At 45.1% G+C, this 20,762-nt stretch overlaps 1 protein-coding gene across 2 annotated transcripts in view; it reads right to left on the bottom strand.

The window, feature by feature from the left end:
- LOC115075806 (mitochondrial import inner membrane translocase subunit TIM16-like) overlaps nt 1–19,768 on the bottom strand; it is a 497,551-nt gene extending 477,783 nt beyond the window's left edge. The window contains exons 1-3 of one of the 2 annotated variants that reach the window (XM_029576599.1): nt 19,652–19,765; nt 2,903–2,999; nt 229–303 (exon numbers count right to left, since the gene is read on the bottom strand). In XM_029576599.1, coding sequence (XP_029432459.1) covers nt 229–303; nt 2,903–2,999; nt 19,652–19,711 — 232 coding nt within the window. In that variant the 5' untranslated portion in view covers nt 19,712–19,765. Of the gene's footprint in view, nt 1–228; nt 304–2,902; nt 3,000–19,651 lie in introns of both variants that reach the window. The other variant, XM_029576597.1, reaches the window with a different exon arrangement.
- Between the last annotated feature and the right edge of the window lie 994 nt (nt 19,769–20,762).

Below are 20,762 nucleotides of genomic sequence, written 5' to 3' on the forward strand. Positions count from 1 at the left end.
GAGGACAACTGTACAATAAATCATAGAATTTTTGTAACACCATTCTTATGAATGTTGTATCAGGTATCCTGTGATCGATACTGGTTTAGTTTAAAGAAAACCCAACAAAGAGCCTGACGTGAGCCGAGACTCTCTGTCTAAAGCATGTTGGAAGAAGCTCAGAGGGCCCCCCACATTTGATCCTCACGAGTAGCGACGTCCCCTGTGGTGCAGAAGGGAAGACCTCACCTGAATGGCAGCTCAGCTGGCTTCCTGGCCTTTTGTTGCCCTCCTTTGCTTCCAGGGGTACGATTCCCAGCACACCTAGAAATAAAGAAAACCAGGCATTATAGACAAGGCCCCTCACCCCTCTGCAGATGCAGTCTGCTCACGCCCACAAAACCTCTTCTATCAAAATACTGCGCCTGTGGTTGGCAAAAGGAGGGCAAAGGTGTCACCCGCGCCCACAGACCCATTCCTCTGACAGGACCCCCCCCCCACACACAGGTAAGAATAGGGATGCGGGGAAATATTCACACGCACGTGCATCCGGGGGAAACAAGAAGAAAGCAGAACCTTTTAATTATATTTCTGCTTTTAAGTTTTGGGTGGGATAACAAAAGCACCCCCTAAGGAAACACAATGAATCACCAAACGGCTTCAGAAGGCAGCACAACTGCCGTTAGAAACAAAACGTTACAACCTTTCAGGGATCCATTACAAGGAGCGTCCCAAGTGCCACGGGAGGTGATTCTCTCCCTCCACGGCTCCAGTTTTAAGCCTTGTATCTCTTAGCAGGAGGTGGAGGAACGGGACAAAATCCAGAGGAAAGCAAATTGATTAGAGAGACGCGACCAGGAAGAGGGAAGCCCGAGGGCTGTAGGTATGGAAATAAAATGGGCTTACAGCGAGAGCTCTCCCTCTCCATGCAGCAAAGCCTCAGAAGTATCGAACTCTGACTACGAATACCCCCTCCTCTGCAACCAATCTTTGTGTGTTTGTTTGTTGAGCTATAAACATCACTCTGTAAACTGTTGTGATCTCCGCATAGAACGATGGGAGATAAAACTTCTAAATAAATAAATAAAACTTCCTAATGGCAAAGGTAAGCAAACACTAATGTGTAACCTGGGGAATAGAATCACAGTCACTGGATTTTCTCTTTTTTTTAATAAAGAGCAGGTTAGATAAACATCTGTTTGAATATTTCAGGCGAACTAGATCCTACCTGAAGGCAGGGCAATGGACTAGGTAATATGTAATAGGCTGAGGACAGAAATCATAAGCATTGCCTTGCTGGGTCAGACAGAGGTCCATCAGGCCCAGCACCCCGTCTCTGACAGTGGCCAGTCCGGGTCACAAGTACCTGGCAGATCCCATAAGTAGATCCAAACTGCTGCTACTCACTCCCAGAGATAGCAATGGCTTTCTTTAGTCTCCCTGGCTAATAATGTGTAATGGACATTTCCTCTGGGAACTTGTCCAAACCTCATTTAAACCCCGCTATGCTAGTCACTTTGACGATGTCCTCTGGCAACAGATCCCACAGCGCGCTGTCTATGCCTGCAAATGCATCAGTCCTCCCTATTTATCAGAAAGGCAAACCACAGCATGGCAAATTTTAGTTACGGGCGATCTTGCTTCTTTCAAATGTATCTGGTCACCTTTTTTCGGATTATGCTGAGAAGCAAGTAGCTGGCAATGCCTCGTCTGTGTGCAGAACAGTTTCATCTTAAGTCTGAAGGATGGCATAGACTGCTGTGCAGCTGCACGTTGCCGTCAGTGATTATGATACAGATTTAAAAGTAACAAAAAAGTTTCAAAGAAATCAAGAGCGTTACAATAAATCTACGCTGGCAAAGGTTTCAGATACGGCAATGCCCTAAACAAGGCACCAAGATGGCCCCAGTCATGAACAGCAAGCAAAAATTCAGTCAGAGCAAAACAGGGCAGGGTGCAGGAGACACAAGATCAAACAGAGGAGCATGGGGCAGGAGACCTGGCATCGGTCGCAGCAGCCAGCTTTAGTGATAACAGTGCACGCTTCACGGCCCGTAGCACTGCAGGCGGCAACACCCTTTGAAAGCCAAGGCGCCCTTGCACAGCCACATACATCATACACCCCTAAAGCTGACCCCGACCAGTCAGTCAAAGAGCGTGGGACAAGATGTGGGAGACACTGGAGTCAGTCGGAGAGCACGGAGAGGCGAGGTCAGCCATCGGAGAAAATAATGCCACTGCCCGTATTTATTTATTGAATTTGCACTCCACCTTTCAGACACTTCAAAGCAGACTACATTCGTACATACTATTAATAGCAATTCCTTCACAAGCAGCTGGCATTTCCAAACAGTACATATTGATTCCTCCTCCTCCAGGAAAGGGCAGGTCTACAGGACATTGGCCAGGAGCAGGCAGTTCAAAGGAGAGCCACCAAAATGATGCATGGCCTGTACTGTAAGCCAGACACAAAATGAGCAGGGGAGCTGCATTATTCTAGAAGAAGGGAAAGGGGAGATATAATGTAAACATTCAAATATCCAGCGGACTTCAATAAAAGCTCCAGAAGGAAGCACTTTCCACAGGCTGAAGAGGGGTCATCATATGAAACCGAAGGGAAGAAAAAACTCAAAATACTTTTTCAGAGAAGGGGTGATGGACACCCGACACAGATTTCCAGCTAAGGTTATGAAACCCAAAAGTGGCCAAATTCAAGTGGCTAGACAAAAGCACCTTAATGGCAGAGGGTGGGAGAAGACCACAGATCGATTATGCCCTGTGACAATGCAATGGGTGGGTACAAACGGGCAGACTAGTTGGCTCTTTTTCAGCCCACATCTTTTATGCATCTCCCTTAACATGCACAGAGATTCCTCCTGGACGAGCTGGCACGGCACGTGTAATCCACTTGTCACCATCTTACCTGTACTTTCGCTGTTGAAAGCAACCAGGCTGCAGCTGGCCTTGATATGATTTCCACAGGAAGCAGAGGAGGCGGTTCTGACATCACTAATCCACGCCTGAGGAACAGAGAAAGAAAAGGTTTACAGGAGCAATCTATCAGCAACCAGCACACACAGGCAGAGTACAGGAGACGTAGTCAGGTAAGGGCCGCCTCGGGCACCTAAGCCACTCACTGGCGCTTCTCTACTGTGCCACCTCAGACTCTGCTCAATATCTGCTCTCACCCCTTGCTTCCCTGTGAGTCAGTGCCAAGCATGCTAGAACCTCCGCTGGAAGCCCATTCCAGCTGTCTCAGTGAAAGAGGTCTTCTCGCACATTCTGTTTGAGCTAGCCCCTTCATTTTCATATGGATGACCCCGTGTCCCTGAGCTAAGGATGGGGGAAGAGAGAATGGAACACCATGGGGAGAGATGGAGGGAGGAGAAGAGAAAGCAGAGAACTATATGACGAGATGGAAGGAGGAGTGGGGAAGATCACATACGAAATGTCATACTGGATCAGACCAATGGCTCGTCGAGCCCAGCATCCTGGCCAGGATCCCAGAGTAAGGGATCAGCTCGGACGGGAAGGAACGGCGGTAGCAGTAGCTGCCACTCGTGAGTCAGCACACCGAAAATGCCAGTCCACGTCTTTGAACGGCTTGCGGAGCTGGCACAGTCAGGGAGGAATGGGGGTAGCGGCCTTCCCGCTAAGCAGGTATTTTGCGGAGAGAGGAAGGAGGAACATGCAGATGCAGGGGGAGCAGCAGGGAGAGGTAGGGGGAGGGAGAAAGGAAAATGCTGGGAGGGAGAGACAGAAAGGCAAGAGGCAGATGCTGGAAATGGGGGGGGGGGGGGGGGGGAAGAGGGTTAAGAGACGGGCAGTGGATGCAAGACACGGGAGAAAGGATGCTGGGGTAAGAGGGATCCCTCCCCTGCCACTCACTTACGGAGAAAGCTTGTGTGTGCAACTCTTCTCCCTGCTTATCCATGCCAAGCCCCGGCGGAAGGAGAGGGGGCAACATGAATGATTTTTGCCCGAGACGTCATTCGCCCTAGAGTCAGCCCTGCTGATACCTTCCTCAAAGAAGACCAAAGCAAAGAATTCATTTAGGTTTTCTGTTCTAGCCTGGTCTTCCCCGAGATCCCCCTTTTACCCCTCGCTCAGCCTACCATCCAGCCAACTCCCTCACAGACATCTTGCTCCAAATACACTTTGGGAGGGGGGGGGGGGGGGAGGAGAAATGTAAACCTTTTAGAGCTTTGCCTCTGTAACATGCAGCTTTTTTAATTCTCTTTTGGCCTGTTTTATGAATGCTTTATATCTAACTTGCCACTTCTTATGGTCTTTCCTATTTTCTTCACTGGGTTTTTTTTTGTTTTTAAAAGATGCCCTTCTGACTTTCCTAGCCTCTCTCACTTCAGGATTTAACCATGCTGGCAGTCGCTTGGCGTGGATGGGCAGGCTACATGGGCTGCATGATCTGTCTGCCGTCAGGTTTCTACCTTTTCTAAGGTCTGGACTTCCAAGATGGAGTCTTTAAACAGCGTCCACGCCAACTTTTAATCTTTCCAACTGCTCCTTTGAGGTTGTGTTTGCTACCCAATTTGCTCCTTTGCTCATAGTCTGTAGTTTTCCTTAATGTCCTCCCTTCAGCGATTCTGTTAAAATGTAATTAAGTTATGATCACTATTGCCAAGCAGCCCCCATCACCGTACCTCTCGCACCAGATCCCAAATTCATGATTTTGCATTCTTTTGTATCAAGTCAAATTGCCAAGCCACTGATCAGGCTTCCAATATTTATTTTGGCTTCAGCACTTCCTCTTGCTTCTTTTTGGACTTGCCGTTCAATCAGGACTTATGGAACTCATTGCTCTTCTCTTAATTTAATGTATTAAAAGAATATTTATCTTTTCCACTTTTGCTTGGTTTTGAAAATTCCCATCAGTTGTGAACCAGACAACCCAAGCAATTTCAGGTACTTTTCCCCAGTTTGCTCTGTCTGCAGCCCTGTCTCTCAGGCTCTCCCACACACAGGCTGCCCCATTCCCAAGTATATGCATCGGGCTCCCACTCATGCAGGGCATCTTCATTGGCACTGCCAGACCCTTCTTCAGCCACCGCAGGATGGGGTCCTGCAGCAGCCCTCTCCTATTGTTTTGGCCGCTGTGGGACGGGAACCGTGACAGCCTTCCTGCAGGTCTCTTCTTTTTCTGTCAAGCTGCCCTGATTATGTGAGCCTAAGCCCTAAATGGACCGGCCATGGTCCACCGTGGCAACACCTTCATTGTGGATTGTGAACTTGTTAAAAAAGACAGGAAACAGGGAGTAAGACTAACTGGTCAGTTCTCTCACTGGAGGATGGTAAATAGTGGACAGCCCCAGGGATCTGTACTGGAACCAGTGCTTTTTAATCTTCTAACACAAATCACTATTTAGTGCTCTCTAGAATTTGGCAACAAGAGACATCTAATTGTATATAGTACAATTGTTACGACTATCCAATCCGGGAAGTGGATCCTTGGGCCGGCCGGCCAGGAAGGACGACCGGGAGGCAGAACACACACTGGGCTGACGAGCTTCACCTGGAAACCCGTGATTCCTCCAGAGGAGCTGTAGGAACCCGGGTCGCTAGGGCTTAAGCGTCTTCAACCTGGAAGTCCGAGGTCCCCCCAGGAGGAGCCCGTAGGGACCCGGACCGCTGGGACTTAGGCGAAGTACTGATGAACCCAGGAAGAGTGTGAACCGGAGTCAGGACTGGCTGCAAACAGGCAAAGTGAAGTCACGGAGCTGAGTCAGGACTGGAGGCTGGCAGCGGAGACGGAGTCACGGACCGGAGTCGAGGCGGGCGGCTGTCAAGCAGGGTCGGAGTCACAGGCAGAAATCAGGGCAGGCGGCAAACTGGCAAAGTCAAAGTCACGAGCTGGAATCAAGGCAGGCGGCAAACAGGAACCAACGATTAAGCAAGCAGAATACAAGGCAGGCAGGCAGGAATCAGGAACCGACAGGAGGCAACTAGCACTTCAGAAAGTGACCTCGTTGCTAGGCAAAGATAGAATCCCCGGGCTCGGTTTAAATCCCCCTTACTGGCGACTGACGTCATCAGGAGGCGGATTCTGACATCCGGGGCTGCACCAATAAAACGGCGGTCCGCGTGCGCGTGGCACTCCAAGGGGGCGGAGTCTTCGGCGGCGTCTCCCTCGTGGAGACGCCGCTGCCATGCGGCTTGGGAGGCCCAGGAACCGGCGGTTTTCAGCCGCTGCCACGCGGCTCGAGAGGCTCGGGGACCGGCGAATCACGGCGCCTCAGAAAGAGGTAAGGGCCCGGTCACTGCCCCAGTGACCGGAATCGCAACACAATTGTATATAATTGTATATAGTACTTTATCTTAGTTCTCCCTCTCTTATTTCCTACTCCCAGTTAAGGCATCCTTGTTATAATGTAACTTTATGTTCCTTCAAATTGTCTCTTGTTGATTGGTTGGTTATAGTTACTGCTTAGTTTGATGTAAACCAAGTTGATTTGATTTGTTTCAAGAAAGTCGGTATCTAAAAGCCTTAAATAAATAAATAAAATAATATACTGTCAATATAGTTTATAGAGAGGCTCCTTAAGTTTATATATGCTTGCTGTTAATTACTTAACGAAATAAAATAATATTTATTTTCACTTTTGTTTGGTTTTAAAATTTATAGCTGTTATGGACCAGAGAACACAAGCAATGCCAGGCAGTGTTCACCAGTTATACAATAAGATAGCAAAAGAAAACACTGCCTGGACAAAAGTAGTAAGGACCCACCTTCTTCATTAATGAACTGATGGCATCTGAGAGGCATTAGATTTTATATTCAACTACTGAAGGCCTGAACAAACACGACTGCTTGTGTCCATTTCCCAACCTCATCACCACTTCTTTGTGACAAAGTCATTCATTTCATTTTATCAAATTTATAACTTTTTTTTTCCCAGTTAAGCACAAAGTAATGCACAGTCCATGTAAAACAAATTAAGATATACATATGCACTCCATGAAGTTAGCAAGTAGCATGTTTAAAACTAAAGTGGAGAAATTTTTTTTTCACTCAATGCACAATTAAGCTCTAGAATGATGTGGTTAGTGCAGTTAGTGTGGCTGGATAAGTTCATGGAGGAGAAGTCCATTACCTGCTATTAAACAAGTTGTCTTAGAAGATAGCAACTGCTATTACTGGCATCGGTAGCATGGAATCTACTTAGTGTTTGGGTACTTGCCAGGTACTTGTAGCCTGGATTGGCCACTGTTGGAAACAGGATGCTGGGCTTGATGGAACCTTGTTCTGACCCAGTATGGCAATTTCTTATGTTCTTAAGCAGGAGGAGGAAATGATGTTATCAGGGTGAACAGTTGCTCGTGTTCAAACTCTCCCATCGAGCAATACAAATCTGCGGTTTATCCTCAGCATCCATGGATTTTAAAGCGGCAATAATCACCAGCTTTTCTCCTTGGAAAGCAACTATGTCGGTTAAGAAAAAGACTGTTGATTTCGGTAAGTTCTCTTATTCGAAACTAGAGGAAGGCCGGGAGAACGAGGCGGATAACATGGCGGCTGGTGAAGAGGCTGAGGTGGGTATGGGCTTTGAAACACTCGCCGTACTTTCGGGGATGAATCTCCCTTCGCAGGAGGAATTCCATGGGTGGTTCCTGAGACTTGCGGCAAGAATTACGGAACCATAAAAGCAGGAAATCACTAATCTAATATTGGAAGTGAAGGAGGAGATTTTAGATTTGGGCCGCCAAATTGACGAGACAGAAATTAGAGTTGACATGCACGGCAAAGAGTTAAAGTGGATTCGCACTGAACAGGCTGCTTCTAAAATTGGATTTAGAGACTGTTGCTGAAAAATTAGAAGATCTTGAGAATGGATCACACCGCCGTAATCCATGCTTTCGCAGTTTACCTGAGGTTCCAGAGTAGATTAACAGCGAGGAAGAGGTCATAAAAACTATGCAGTGATCTCTTTTTGAATGATAACGCCTCTGGAAATGGCCTGGTGGAAGGTACTGTTATTAAAATAGATCGTGCACATCTACCATTGGGGCCTAAAATCGCTAATAAACCCAGAGACATCACATGTTTTCATTCTTTTGCAGTGAAAGAGTGGATTTTCAAAGCGGCCTGCAAGCAAACCTCATGGCTGTAGGAACAGCATAAACTGGCCATTTTGGCAGGTATTTCTCCTACCACCTTGAAAAAAAGGCAGGAGCTTCGGGAGATAACAGAGCGTAAAGAGAACATAAGATACAGATGGCTTCATCCTTTTGGCCAGTGGTTTCTTATTAGAGGAACACCGCATCGTATAAAGACCATGGAAGAGGCTGCTGCGATCCTGAGAGAAGTGGATTTTACCGTTTCCACTCTAAATACTACTTCTAAAGGAGCAGGTCAGAATAGAGAAGACGCTCCACGTTGGCAGCGGGTGCCAAAAGGGGGGGGGGGGGGGGGGGACTGTGGTCGAGATGAAACTCCGAGGGATCGCCTTCCTCTAAAGGAAGACCACCTCCAACTTTCCTTCAGCCCTTAAGGGCTGAAGGAAAGTTGGAGGTGGTCTTGTAACCAGGCGTTATTACAGGGAGTGACGCAGCTGGGGCAGTCTTATCGTGACAGCAGCTGCTGTCTATTAGCCTCAGACGTTTAGAGACTTTGATTAGCTTGCAGAGGCTATTTTGTATTTCTTTCATTCGTGATGGGATATTAACTGCTGTGCACAATATGCTGTTCTCACGTTTTTTCGAATTGTTTGATTTGCTCGACAGGGTAGCTGATGACCTCTCATGCTAACTCCTCCGTTGGATCTGTTGGAGTTGGGGGGGGTCTACCTACCGCAATATTTGGTGGGAGGAGGGGGGGTTTCAATTATTCTGTTCCCTGTTATTTGGCTCTTCTATGTTAAGATGGCTTCTTTTCATTTTCTGGGAAGGTGGGATGCCCGTGGTATGATGTGCATGTTGGGGTTTTTATCACTTGCCTCAAAATGGGGTCTTTCTACTCTGTATATGGGGTGGTGGCAGTATTGCACTGTACAATATTAGTGTTATTTTAGATCTTCCCATAGTTGTTTATCATGACCTCTTTTAAAATAGTTTCCTTGAGTGTCAAGGGATTAAATACTGCCAAAAAACGTAGACTGTTATTTAAAGAGTTAGACAGGCTTCAGGCAGCTATGGTATTGCAGGAAACACATCTTAAATCTAGGTATGAGTCCCTAATGAATTCCCATAAATTCCCATACAGATACTGGGCAGCGAGCTCGCATTTAGCAAAATATATGGGAGTAGGTATCATGACAAGCAGGGATGTGGTGTTCGAATTAAAATCATGCTGTTCAGATCTAGGTGGCAGGTTTCTTTTTCTTACTGTATCTGTGGGTGGGGAACTTCTTACTTTAGTTAACATCTATGCACCAAATTCTCATCAGGAAATCTGTTTTTGATAACCTTAGAGACATATTACGGGATACTTGGGGATGGCTTCAATATTACTTTGAAGCCTACACTAGACAACTCAGCTCAGGGTCTCACCTTTCCAGAGAATCCTTGAAATTACTGGTTTCCCAAGGGATTTGATAGATGTATGGCACTCTCGGTACCCTAGATCTAGGAACTATACTTTTTATTCCCGCCCTCACCATTCATATCCGCACATTGACTTCTTCCTGGTTGATAAGGGGGTAATTAATAGGATTACTAAAATAGAACCTGTGACGGTTGGATCATGCTCCGGTTTGGTTTTATATATATATATTTTTTTTTTTAATTATGATTCCGGTCAGCGCTAAATGATTTGATTCTAAATGATGAAGATACACATATGCAAAATAAATTATATGCACATCTCAGTTTATGATCACATAGTCAACACTAAAAACCTATCCACAGTATTAAAAGCCTCTCTGAATAATCAGGTTTTACTATGACGCCTGACCTGTAGTCTGATCACACCGATCTCTATAGGCAATGAATGGCATAGCCCTGAAGCTGTGGTAGAAAAAGCCTTGTCTCGCGTAGTTGATAACCTGGTTTGTGCTACTGGGGGAATAAACAGTAAGGGCGTCAATGCAGACATCCATGGCGCAATGTATCCACAGAACACACTGTCATATGCCACATTACATTTAGTCTGGGCTCAGCAGTTCCCAACCTGAGGTCCGCAAAACCATCACAGGGGATCCACCAGAAGGGAGGCAAAAGTGCAACTGCTGAGAAATGGAGCAGGCTGATCTCACCTCTGAGGAGCTGTGCTGCCTGATCCCACACTGAGGAGAGGAAGATCAAAGCCTCAAGAAGCCCAAACACAGGGAGAAGCGGCAGGGTAGGGTGCAGCTAGTGCTACTGTGCAGAGTCTGAAGCTGCACGCAACCAGAGGCAGCAGCAAGCGGGGCAATAACCCCCCAAGGAGCATTTCTGGCTATTGCTACACACAGGGCCAGTGCAAGGGGATTAGGCACCTTTTGCCACTCCCCCTCCCCCCCGGTCACAGCCCCGACTCCTATCTCCAGGGGTGGGGACCATATATCACTGCTCCCCCACCCCCTGCTCTGCCCCCCCAAATTTAAATAAAATAACCCGTCCACGCTCCCAACCCCCATTTTTTTTTAAATGGTACCAGTCATCCATTGTCCCCTACCATGTGACACGGGCCAGCCAATGGCAGCCAACGGCCTGGGGGCAGCAGATCGCTCCCAGGCCCCTGTTGGACCACCAGGGGTTTTTGTGAGTCTTGGGGGGGGGTTAAGCAGGGTGAAGCAGGTTGAGCAGAATTTTGAAGGGGCACTTTTTTGCCTCTTCAAAATTCTGCCACCTGAAGCAGCCGCCTCACCCTGCCTCATTGGCTCGTGAGCGGCGTCAGCGCCCCCTAATGGTCAGCTCGCCTAATGCTTCTGCTGGCCCTGGCTACACGTGCTCTGGCTGTCCTGCTGGCCTGACAGTGAGGGGAAAAAAGCACCATGAAGGAGTGGGATCAGCACTGAGAAAGGGATGGAGAACAGGTCACAGGGAGGGGAGGTCAAGAGGGAGAGAGCACAGGAGTAAACGTACTCGGAAAGGGCCTTAAGAGAGAGGAGGGAGTGCTATAAACTGCCTGGCACTTTATAAGGGGTGCCTTAAACCTGCAGCCGCAATCGCTTTGCTGAGATGTTTGTATTTACACGAGTGCCTTGAAAATGCTACTGCAATATCTCGTTATGCTGAGATGTTTGTATTCTTACCTAATTAGTCATGTCATTGAAGGAGATCAAGTTTGCTCCTTACTGATGTTACCTTTCACTATATATCAGCTTTCGAATATTCACAGCCTTGGGTGAATTACTTTTTTAAAATGTGGATAATAAATCAAAATACATAAAACACTAGAGATGGCGTTGTGGGAGAGGGGGAGGGCACACAGGAAGGAGAGGACAGAAGTGAAGGGGCAAGCAGGAAAGGAGGAAAGGAACAGGGCAGGGAGAGAGCAGGAGGGTAAGTTCTCAGAAAGGGAGCTCAAGAAAAACAGGAGGGACAGAACCAGAGAAAGAACTACAGAGAGGAAAAAGCAGGAAGGGGAGCACAGGAAGGGACTATAGGTGGAGGGAAAGAGGGCAGGAGGGAAGGCGCCCTGGTGGAGATGGGGAATAGCACTCAGGAAGGGGCCATAAAAGGAGGGCAGGAGAAAGAGTGCAGTTCATACCAGAAACCATTCCTTGTTTAATATTAAGCTTTATGCATTACACATGACCCTGAAGGGCATATTTATTACATTAATCTGTTTCCTTTATCAATTTCACTGCATGTAAAAATTAAAATAGAATACTAATATCCAAACTTCTCAATAATTAGGAGCGAGGAGTTTGCCACAACAATAGTAGGTAATCATAAAAGACCAAAACACTTTCCCAAAAACTTGATTCAAAATAATTTTTGTGATTTAAATGACCTCATATTAGGCTTTTAGTAGTTCATAATTTGCACAGTCATTTAGCCTTTGTGTGCTGTTTTGTGCAGGATAGCATATAGCATGCTCTACTACCGCACTTCGAATAATCATTGGTCATTCAAATGTTTTCTCTCTGCCATTCGTGTCAATACACCATTGTGAGGAAATAAAAATTTTTAAGTTTCTCCATATCTTTAACGTACTTCAAAGGTCATTTTTTAATATATCATTTCCGCAAATTGCATTGTAGCATTTCAGCTACTTAGCTTTTGTGAAGAAACAGTGACTCAGTGCCTTGAGGTATCTCTGACAAGCTGCCCGTCATACTGACGCATGAGATAGATTATGACCATCAAATCTGTCTGGAATGCAAATGGCATGCTGACTAGATCACAGAGTAGACAATGTCAGTCCTGGAGTACCACAACCAAGTCTGGTTTTCTGGATATCCACAATGAATATGCATAAGGTATATTTGCATACACTGCCTCCATTGTACGCAAATATATCTAATGCATATTCATTGTGGATGTCTTGAAAACCTGATCTGTTTATGGCATTCTAGGACCTGTATTGCCTACCTTGGGTCTAGGTTTTTATAGTCCATGTAGACCTGCATTGCAAATCCAATAGATGTCACCATCTATTGCATATTCACTGTGGATGTCTTGAAAACTTGATCTGTGCACTCTAGGACCAGTACTGCCTACTCCTGGTCTAGGTTTTTATTGGATTTGCAATGTAGGTCCACATGGACTGTAAAGAGCCACCTTGATGGCTAATAGCTCCTTACCCCAGATGTGAAAGTTTCAATCCACTGAGTTTAATTTGCATAAGTAGAAGGCACAAGGACAGAGTGTGGATGCTCTCGTGTGCATGAATGAGAGAGAGCATGGACGTGAGAAGCCTGTGTGAGTGTGCGCACGCATATGAATGAGACAGAGCATGGGCGTGAAGCCCAGGGCAAGGAAAGAGCTCAGTAACCCACAATCCAGAGGGAGCACAGAGGAGAGTTACCTTGCTGGTGGCTGAAAGAATCAGTAAGTACTGCTTGAGGAAATTTTTAAGAACTTAAAAGCATTGGGGACAAGTAAAATGTTGGGGTATATTATTTAGTTAAATGTTCCTATTCATATTGTAAATGTTAACCGTTCTAAGTTACACTGTAAAAATAAGCAGCCCATGCCTTATTTACTGTTCACATGTAAACAGATGTGATACCTCAATCAAATGTCGGTATACAAAAAAATAAATAAATAGTGTGTTTTGTATCAAACATAGTCAGAAAGGCAGGCAAAAACCAGAAGTGTGTGTGTTTTGTATTTCCCAACCCTCCCTCCCCTTTAATTTATAGGCAGGTGACACTTTCACACTAAAAAAAAAAAAAAAGAGAATCAGCCTTTTAACTTAAATTCAGAAATTTCCTACACCTTATCAAGGGTTTAATCATTCCCTTATAGATCACTACCAGATATATAGTGAATACACTAATACATTTAAAGGAACTTAATTGTTTGCAGTCCTACTCCCATAACAACCTAAAATTTAACTAGGAACTGAACAAATTTAAGATAAAGGCAGCAGTCCAGCAGCAAGAGGGAGGAGGCCTCCCAGTCTTTTGCATCGAGTGTCACATGTATGATTTTTTATCTGATGGTGAGAAATTGTACGTGCGCATCCGATGGAAAGAGCTCCTGTCTCTTAGAGAATGAGTTTGATCTCTGGAGGCTAGAATGGCAGACCTTGAGGAGCTGAGGCAGACAGAGAAGTATATACATGAGACCTTCAGGGACATAATAGCCAAGTCCCATCTCCAGTCTGCAGCCCTGTTGCTGCCTTGGAGGAGGAAGGTCTCATGATCGGAGAGTATCAACCTGGAGCAAGGACCTGCTCTCCAGGTGGTGCACTGTCCTCTTGCACCAAGGATGTATCTCCCAGGGCTACTTCCCAGGAGGGAAGTGTTAGGTCGGCCGTCATAGTTGGCAATTCGATTCTTAGGAATATAGACAGCTGGGTAGCTAGTGGGCGTGTGGATTGCCTGGTAACATGCCTACGTGATGCAAAGGTGGCGGACCTCATGCGTCACCTAGACAGGAACTGGGGAACCTTTTGGGGAAGGGGGGGGGGGGGGGAGTCTTTTCCGATGGGATGGACTCCACCTTAACCAGGGTGGAACCAGGCTGCTGGTGCTCACCTTTAAAAAGGAGATAGCACAGCTTTTAAACTAAATCAAAGGGGAAAGCAGACAGTCGCTCAGCAGCACATGGTTCGGAGAGAGGTATCTTCAAAGGATACTAATGAAGCATTAGAGTTAGGGCATCCCAACAGTGAGGTTCCACTAATAAGAAAAGTAGTCCAAGTGCCTATAATTAAAAACGCGCCTGAGCTAAAAGATTCCAATGTATCCCTGTCAAATGAAAAGTAGAATGTTAATACAAACAAAAACACACTTTGAAATGTTTGTATGCTAATGCCAGAAGTCTAAGAAGTAAGATGGGAGAATTAGAATGTATAGCAGTGAATGATGACATAGACTTAATTGGCATCTCAGAGACATGGTGGAAGGAGGATAACCAATGGGACAGTGCTATACCGGGGTACAAATTATAATGCAATGACAGAGAGGAGCACCTTGGTGGCAGGGTGGCGCTTTATGTCCGGGATGGCAGAGAGTCCAACAGGATAAAGATCCTTCATGAGACTAAATGCACAAAAGGGTAGAAATCCCTTATGTGTTGGGGGAAGAGCATAGTGATAGGAGTATACTACCGTCCACCTGGCCAAGATGGTGAGACGGACAGAGAAATTAGAGAAGCTAACCAAATTGGTAGTGCATTAATAATAATGGGAGATTTCAATTACCCCAATATTGACTGGCTAAGAGAAACTTCAGGACATGCTAGACAGATAAAGTTCCAGGATGGAATAAATGACAGTTTTATGGAGCAATTGGTTCAGGAACTGACAAGAGAGGGAGCAATTTTAGATCTAATTCTCAGTGGAGCACAGAATTTGGTGAGGTAACCGTGGTAAGGCCTCTTGGCAATAGTGATCATAGTATGATCAAATTTGAATTAATGACTGGTAGGGGGACAGTTAAGAAAATCCACAGTTCTAGCACTAAACTTTCAAAAGGGAAAGTTTGATAAAATGAAAAAGTTGTTTAAAAAAAAATTGAATGGTGCAGCTACAAAGGTAAAAAGTGTGCAACAGGCATGGCCATTATTAAAAAATACCATCTATATGTATTCCACACATCAAGAAAGGTGGAAGGAAGGTCAAATGATTGCCAGCATGGCTAAAAAGTGAGGTGAAAGAGGCTATTTTAGCCAAAAGATCTTTGTTCAAAGATTGGAAGAAGGATCCATCAGAAGAAAATAGGATAAAGCATAAGCACTGGCAAGTTAAATGTAAGACATTGATAAGACAGGCTAAGAAAGAATTTGAAAAGAAGTTGGCCGTAGAGGCAAAAACTCACAGTAAAAACTTTTTTTAAACACATCCAAAACAGAAAGCCTGTGAGGGAATCGGTTGGACCGTTAGAAGATCGAGGGGTTAAAGGGGCACTTAGAGAAGATAAGGCCATCGTGGAAAGATTAAACATTCTTTGCTTCATTGTTTATTGAAGAGGATGTTGTGGAGATACCCGTTCCAGAGACTATTTTCAAGGGTGATGATTCAGATGAACAACCAAATCATGGTGAACCTGGAAGATATGGTAGGCCAGATTGACAAACTGAAGAGTAGTAAATCACATGGACTGGATGGTATACACCCCAGGGTTCTGAAAGAATTAAAAAATGAAATTTCAGACCTATCATTAAAATCAACCTTTGTACCTGAAGACTGGAAGATGGCCAATATAACCCCAATATTTAAAAAGGGCTCCATGGGTGATCTGGGAAACCGTAGACTGGTGAGCCTGACTTCAGTGCTGGGAAAAATTGTGGGAACTGTTATAAAGAATAAAATCACAATACATTTAGATAGACATGATTTGATGGGACACAGCCAACATGGATTTACTCAAGGGAAGTCTTGCCTCACAAATCTCTTACATTTTTTTTGAAGGGGTGAATAAACATGTGGACAAAGGTAAACTAGTAGATGTGGTGTATTTGGATTTTCAGAAGGCGTTCGACAAAGTCCTGCATGAGAGACTTCTAAGAAAACTAAAATGTCATGGGATAGGAGTTGATGTCCTTTTATGGAATGCAAGCTGGTTAAAAGACAGGAAACAGACAGCAGGATTAAATGGTCTGTTTTCACAGTAGAAAAAGGTAAACAGTGGAGTGCCTCAGAGATCCGTACTTGGACCAGTGCTTTTTAATATATTTATAAATGATCTGGAAAGGGGTATGACAATTGAGGAGATTAAATTTGTGGATGACACAAAATTAAGCAGAGTAGTTAAATCTCAAGTGGATTGTGATAAATTGCAGGAGGACCTTGCGAGACTGGAAGATTTAGCATCCAAACGGCAGATGAAATTTAACATGGACAAGTGCAAGGTGATGCATATAGGGAAAAATAACCCTTGCTGTAGTTACACGATGTTAGGTTTTATCTTAGGATTTACCACCCAGGAAAGATCTAGGCATCATAGTGGATAATAAATCATCGGCTCAGTGTGCTGTGGCGATCAAAAAGGCAAACAGAATATTAGGCATTATTAAGAAGGGAATGGCAAATAAAACGATTGATGTCATAATGCCTCTATCGCTCCATGGTGAGACCGCATCTTGAATACTGTGTGCAATTCTGGTCGTTCATCTCAAAAAAGATATAGTTGCACTGGAGAAGGGTCAGAGAAGGGCAACCAAAATGATAAGGGGATGAAATGACTCCCCTATGAGGAAAGGCTAAAGGGGTTAGGGCTGTTCAGCTTGGAAAAGAGACGGCTGAGGGGGGATATGATAGAAGTCTTTAAAATCATGAGAAGTCTAGAATGGGTAAATGTGAATCGGTTATTTACTCTTTTGGATAACAGAAGGACTAGAGGCCATTCCATGAAGTTAGCAAACAGCACATTTAAAACTAATCGGAGAAAATTCTTTCACTCACAATTAAGCTCTGGAATTTGTTACCAGAGAATGTGGTTAGTGCAGTTAGTGTAGCTGGGTTTAAAAAAGGTTTGGATAAGTTCTTGGAGAAGTCCATTATCTGCTATTAATCAAGTTGACTTAGGGAATAGCCACTGCTATTACTGGCAACAGTAGCATGGGATCTACTTAGTGTTTGGGTACTTGTAGCCTGGATTGGCCACTATTGGAAACAGGATGCTGGGCTTGATGGATCCTTGATCTGAATCAATATGGCAATTTCTTATGTCCTATCCCATGAGTTTTTAATTTTCTTAGGAGTGTCTCATGGGAGAACTTTGTCAAAAGCCTTCTGAAAATCCCTATGCATAATATCCACTGGCTCACCTTTATTCACATTTGTTAACCCCCATCAAAAAATGTAGGTTGGTGAGGCAAGACGTCCCTTGTGTAAATGCTTATTACCTTCTGCTGGGTAGGACTGGGCATGGGAAGCTGGCCCTGATTTGCATATGGGTAGAGCAGCATATGAAAAACTGCAACTGGGCAGACTGGATGAACCTATCTGGTCTTTTTCTTTGTAATTTTCTTTCTAAATATTCCTCTGACCAGATGCTGTTGCATCTGTTTCTAGTAGAAAGAAGTGTAATATCAGGTTTTCTTGGCACTGGTGCTGATGTGAAAGCTGTTTTTAACTGCATGATAGCCTCTTGATCCTTTGTAGTCCAGCTGAAAAGGGGTTCCCTTTTTTGAATGGTAATTGGTATTGCTACTCTGGAGAACCCCTTTGATGAATCTTCAATGAAATTGGCAAACTCTCAAAAGCACTGTTCTCCTTTGACATCTTTGGGCAATAGTCATTCCATGATTGTTGTAATCTGCCATAGGTCCATGTACAATGGGTCTGATAAAATGATATACCGGTACCCAATAAATTAAAATCTCTTGTTTGTTAAATTAGCAGAGTTTGCAACAGTAGATGTAGAACGCAAATAGATTTCTGCATAGGCTGGTCAGGCAGACCATAGGCATTCTGAGCAGACCAGTGGCAAGCTAGACCCATAATGCATCGAAAGACACCCAGGTTCTGTCTTCATGAAACCAGCTAGAAAAGGTTGTAATAAGCACAAAGACATGCTGTTTAAGGCACAAAGGGTCACATTCTGCTTCTCAACTCAAATCCTATTATAGGGCTCTCCTCTCCTTTACACTTCAGCTTTCACTTGTATTTTTTTTTTTTAATTTTTATTCCACTTTTCCAAAAAACAATTGCTCAAAAGTGAAGAAGAGCATAAGAAATTGTCTATTTACTTTGCTTACTGAAATTTTAAATATGTAAATTGCTGCTTTTCAGCAAAAAATATTATCCTAGACATTATGCCCTCATATCTTATAATTTCTGCAATAACCCATTTTCTACTCTCTTAGATCTTGTGCAACTGACCTGAGAATCCTTGCAGACGCAAAAGGGTTAAAGCAAAAGCTTCAGAAAGAAGAGAGGGCGGAAGTGCAAGTCTTGTGACATGAAAAGAAAAAATAACTGCAACCTAAAACGTTAAAAATAGTTCTAATAAAATCCCAGATTTCTCATTCATGTCTAGTCCATAATATGTCATCAAAGCCGAACAAGAAAACCTTTATTGATCTTTAGCATCTCAAATAATGAGCGTTATTTCAAGTAACCATGAACAGGGAAGTATTGCAGTATAATATGCTAATAAACCTGACTTCGCCTACTCAGGACTGGAAAAAAAAAAAAAGGCAAAAAACAACACTAGGCACTGAATAGAGTTTGTCATCAAATTCAATTACAAACAAAAAAAATCAGTCTATTCTAAAGCATACTTTAGCAGCAAGGTATATCAGCTAGAAAATGCTTTACAAGGCAGAATGAATTCAGAAATACTATGGGTTGGTGTATAAGATGTTATGTCATCGTTTCACCAAATGCCAAAAAAAGACTCCCCAAAATAGCGATATTGTATATTACAGACAACATAAAGCAAAACAAAAAAAAAATTAATTATATATTACAAGAGCGTTTCAGCCTTCTGCAAGCTATACATTCATTTCCTGCCAGGGAAATGCAGGCAGGAAAAAATAAGACATTCAGCTGCAAAAGTTACAAGAACGCGTAAATACTGTTAAAAGACCAAGCCCCACCCTAGTGAGGCGCGCGGGCTCCAGTTTGTACCCCCAGAAACCGGGCAGGTTGCGATACGCTGCTTGTCCCTAGGGAAACTTCCCGGCAGCAGTTACCAAATACATCTCCGGCCACAGGCACGTGGGAGTAGATACAAACAGAAAGGTTCTGCACGACGAAGGAATCTGTGCACTTTGCACCTTTTCTAGCAGCCTTTCCTTCTGCTATACCGGAGAGCCCCCAACCGTGCAGAAAGCTGGAGGATTCCCAGGTCGCCTTAAGGAAAGCAGGCAGTACACAGCGTTGCATAAGGTTCCTTGTACAGTCAATGCACGAGAGGTGGGGAGGCAGCACTGGAGTCCTTGAATGGAGACTGGGGATGGCACCGGGACAGGTTATACGGTCAGCCAAGGAGGGTGGGGGAGTAAGCACACAGCTCTGACACAAGCTACATGTACAGTCCGTGAATGGAATGGGGGGGGGGGGGGGGGGAGAATAGGCAGCAGGCAATGCAATAGTACGGGGGACTCCGCCTCAGGCTGGGGCCGGCAGATACAGGAGAGCCTCCCGAGTCCCCCGCACCGCTCCGCTCACCTCCTTCCTGGGAATGCGCGGGACCGTGTTCCTAAACTTGGACGTCCTGAAGCGATTCATCTCGGCAGGCTGAGGAGGCTCCGGCAGTGTGTGTGAAGTGACGCAAGGGAGGCGGGACCTGAGCGCGCCACGCCCCCTCCGCCGCCTGTCATCAGCCTTTCCCCAGGCCCAAGGTACCGGCGCTTTCCGCCGCCTGCCAGTAGCGAAGCCTGCTCATAGAAGTACCCTGACAACAATAATTCTATACGAACGCAAACTAAAAGTAATCGCAAGGTACCAATTCATAAATACAATCAAAGTAATAATGTGGGGGGATTACTGGCAGATTGCATCATTTTTCCTCCATTCTGCAGATTTAAAATGTTACTGTAGGAAGTGAAGACGGAGCACGGTTTATCATTTGGATTATGGTCTCATTCACTCAGTTATGATTTCAAGACTCCTTACAGTTTTACTTCAGAAGCAACTATTACCTATAGGTGGGGCATGGCAGGAGTAAGCAGCACTTTCTTGGTGGTTAGAGTGACTGATCATTCACACCCTGGTATAAAGATAATTTTGCACCCAGGGCTTCACTGGCTTGCTCTGCCCCCAGGCCAGCTTTCATGCTGTTTGTTTTCCCTCCCCCACCGGGGGTCTCTTCAGCTTGTAGCTTTTGAAATGAAAGATGCTGTTTGAGAGCAGTACTGGGCTCCCTAATAGTAGCAGTTGGTAAGCATGGAGGCTGAGCCAGCACCTAGAGGCTTCCTGTTTAAAAAGGAGATGCATTCCTGAGGAGGAGGCAGGTTCAAAATCTGTCTAGAGCCTGACCCAACAGCTTCTTCTGAAGATCAGTATTTCCCAACTTTTTCAAGCACAAGTCACACCCGCTGTGTGGCACATCAGACTCCACCCAGCGGGTAGCACGGACATAGAGAGGGCTGGTATTGTTACACTGGTGGTGGACCTCTGGCCCGAGATGGGGTTTGTGCTACCCGTAGAGCAAGCCCCTCAGGCCCCTGCCAGCCCTCGTTTTCCACAGGTTGTGCCCTTGGGTGCTGGGGCCAGCTGGTCTTAGGTGGGCCTCCGTCAGATGAATCCCAGGAGATGTTTGAAGGAGGTAGCCAGGGAC

The sequence above is a fragment of the Rhinatrema bivittatum genome, chromosome 14 (genome assembly GCF_901001135.1).
Source record: "Rhinatrema bivittatum chromosome 14, aRhiBiv1.1, whole genome shotgun sequence".
NCBI classification, from domain to species: Eukaryota; Metazoa; Chordata; class Amphibia; order Gymnophiona; family Rhinatrematidae; genus Rhinatrema; species Rhinatrema bivittatum.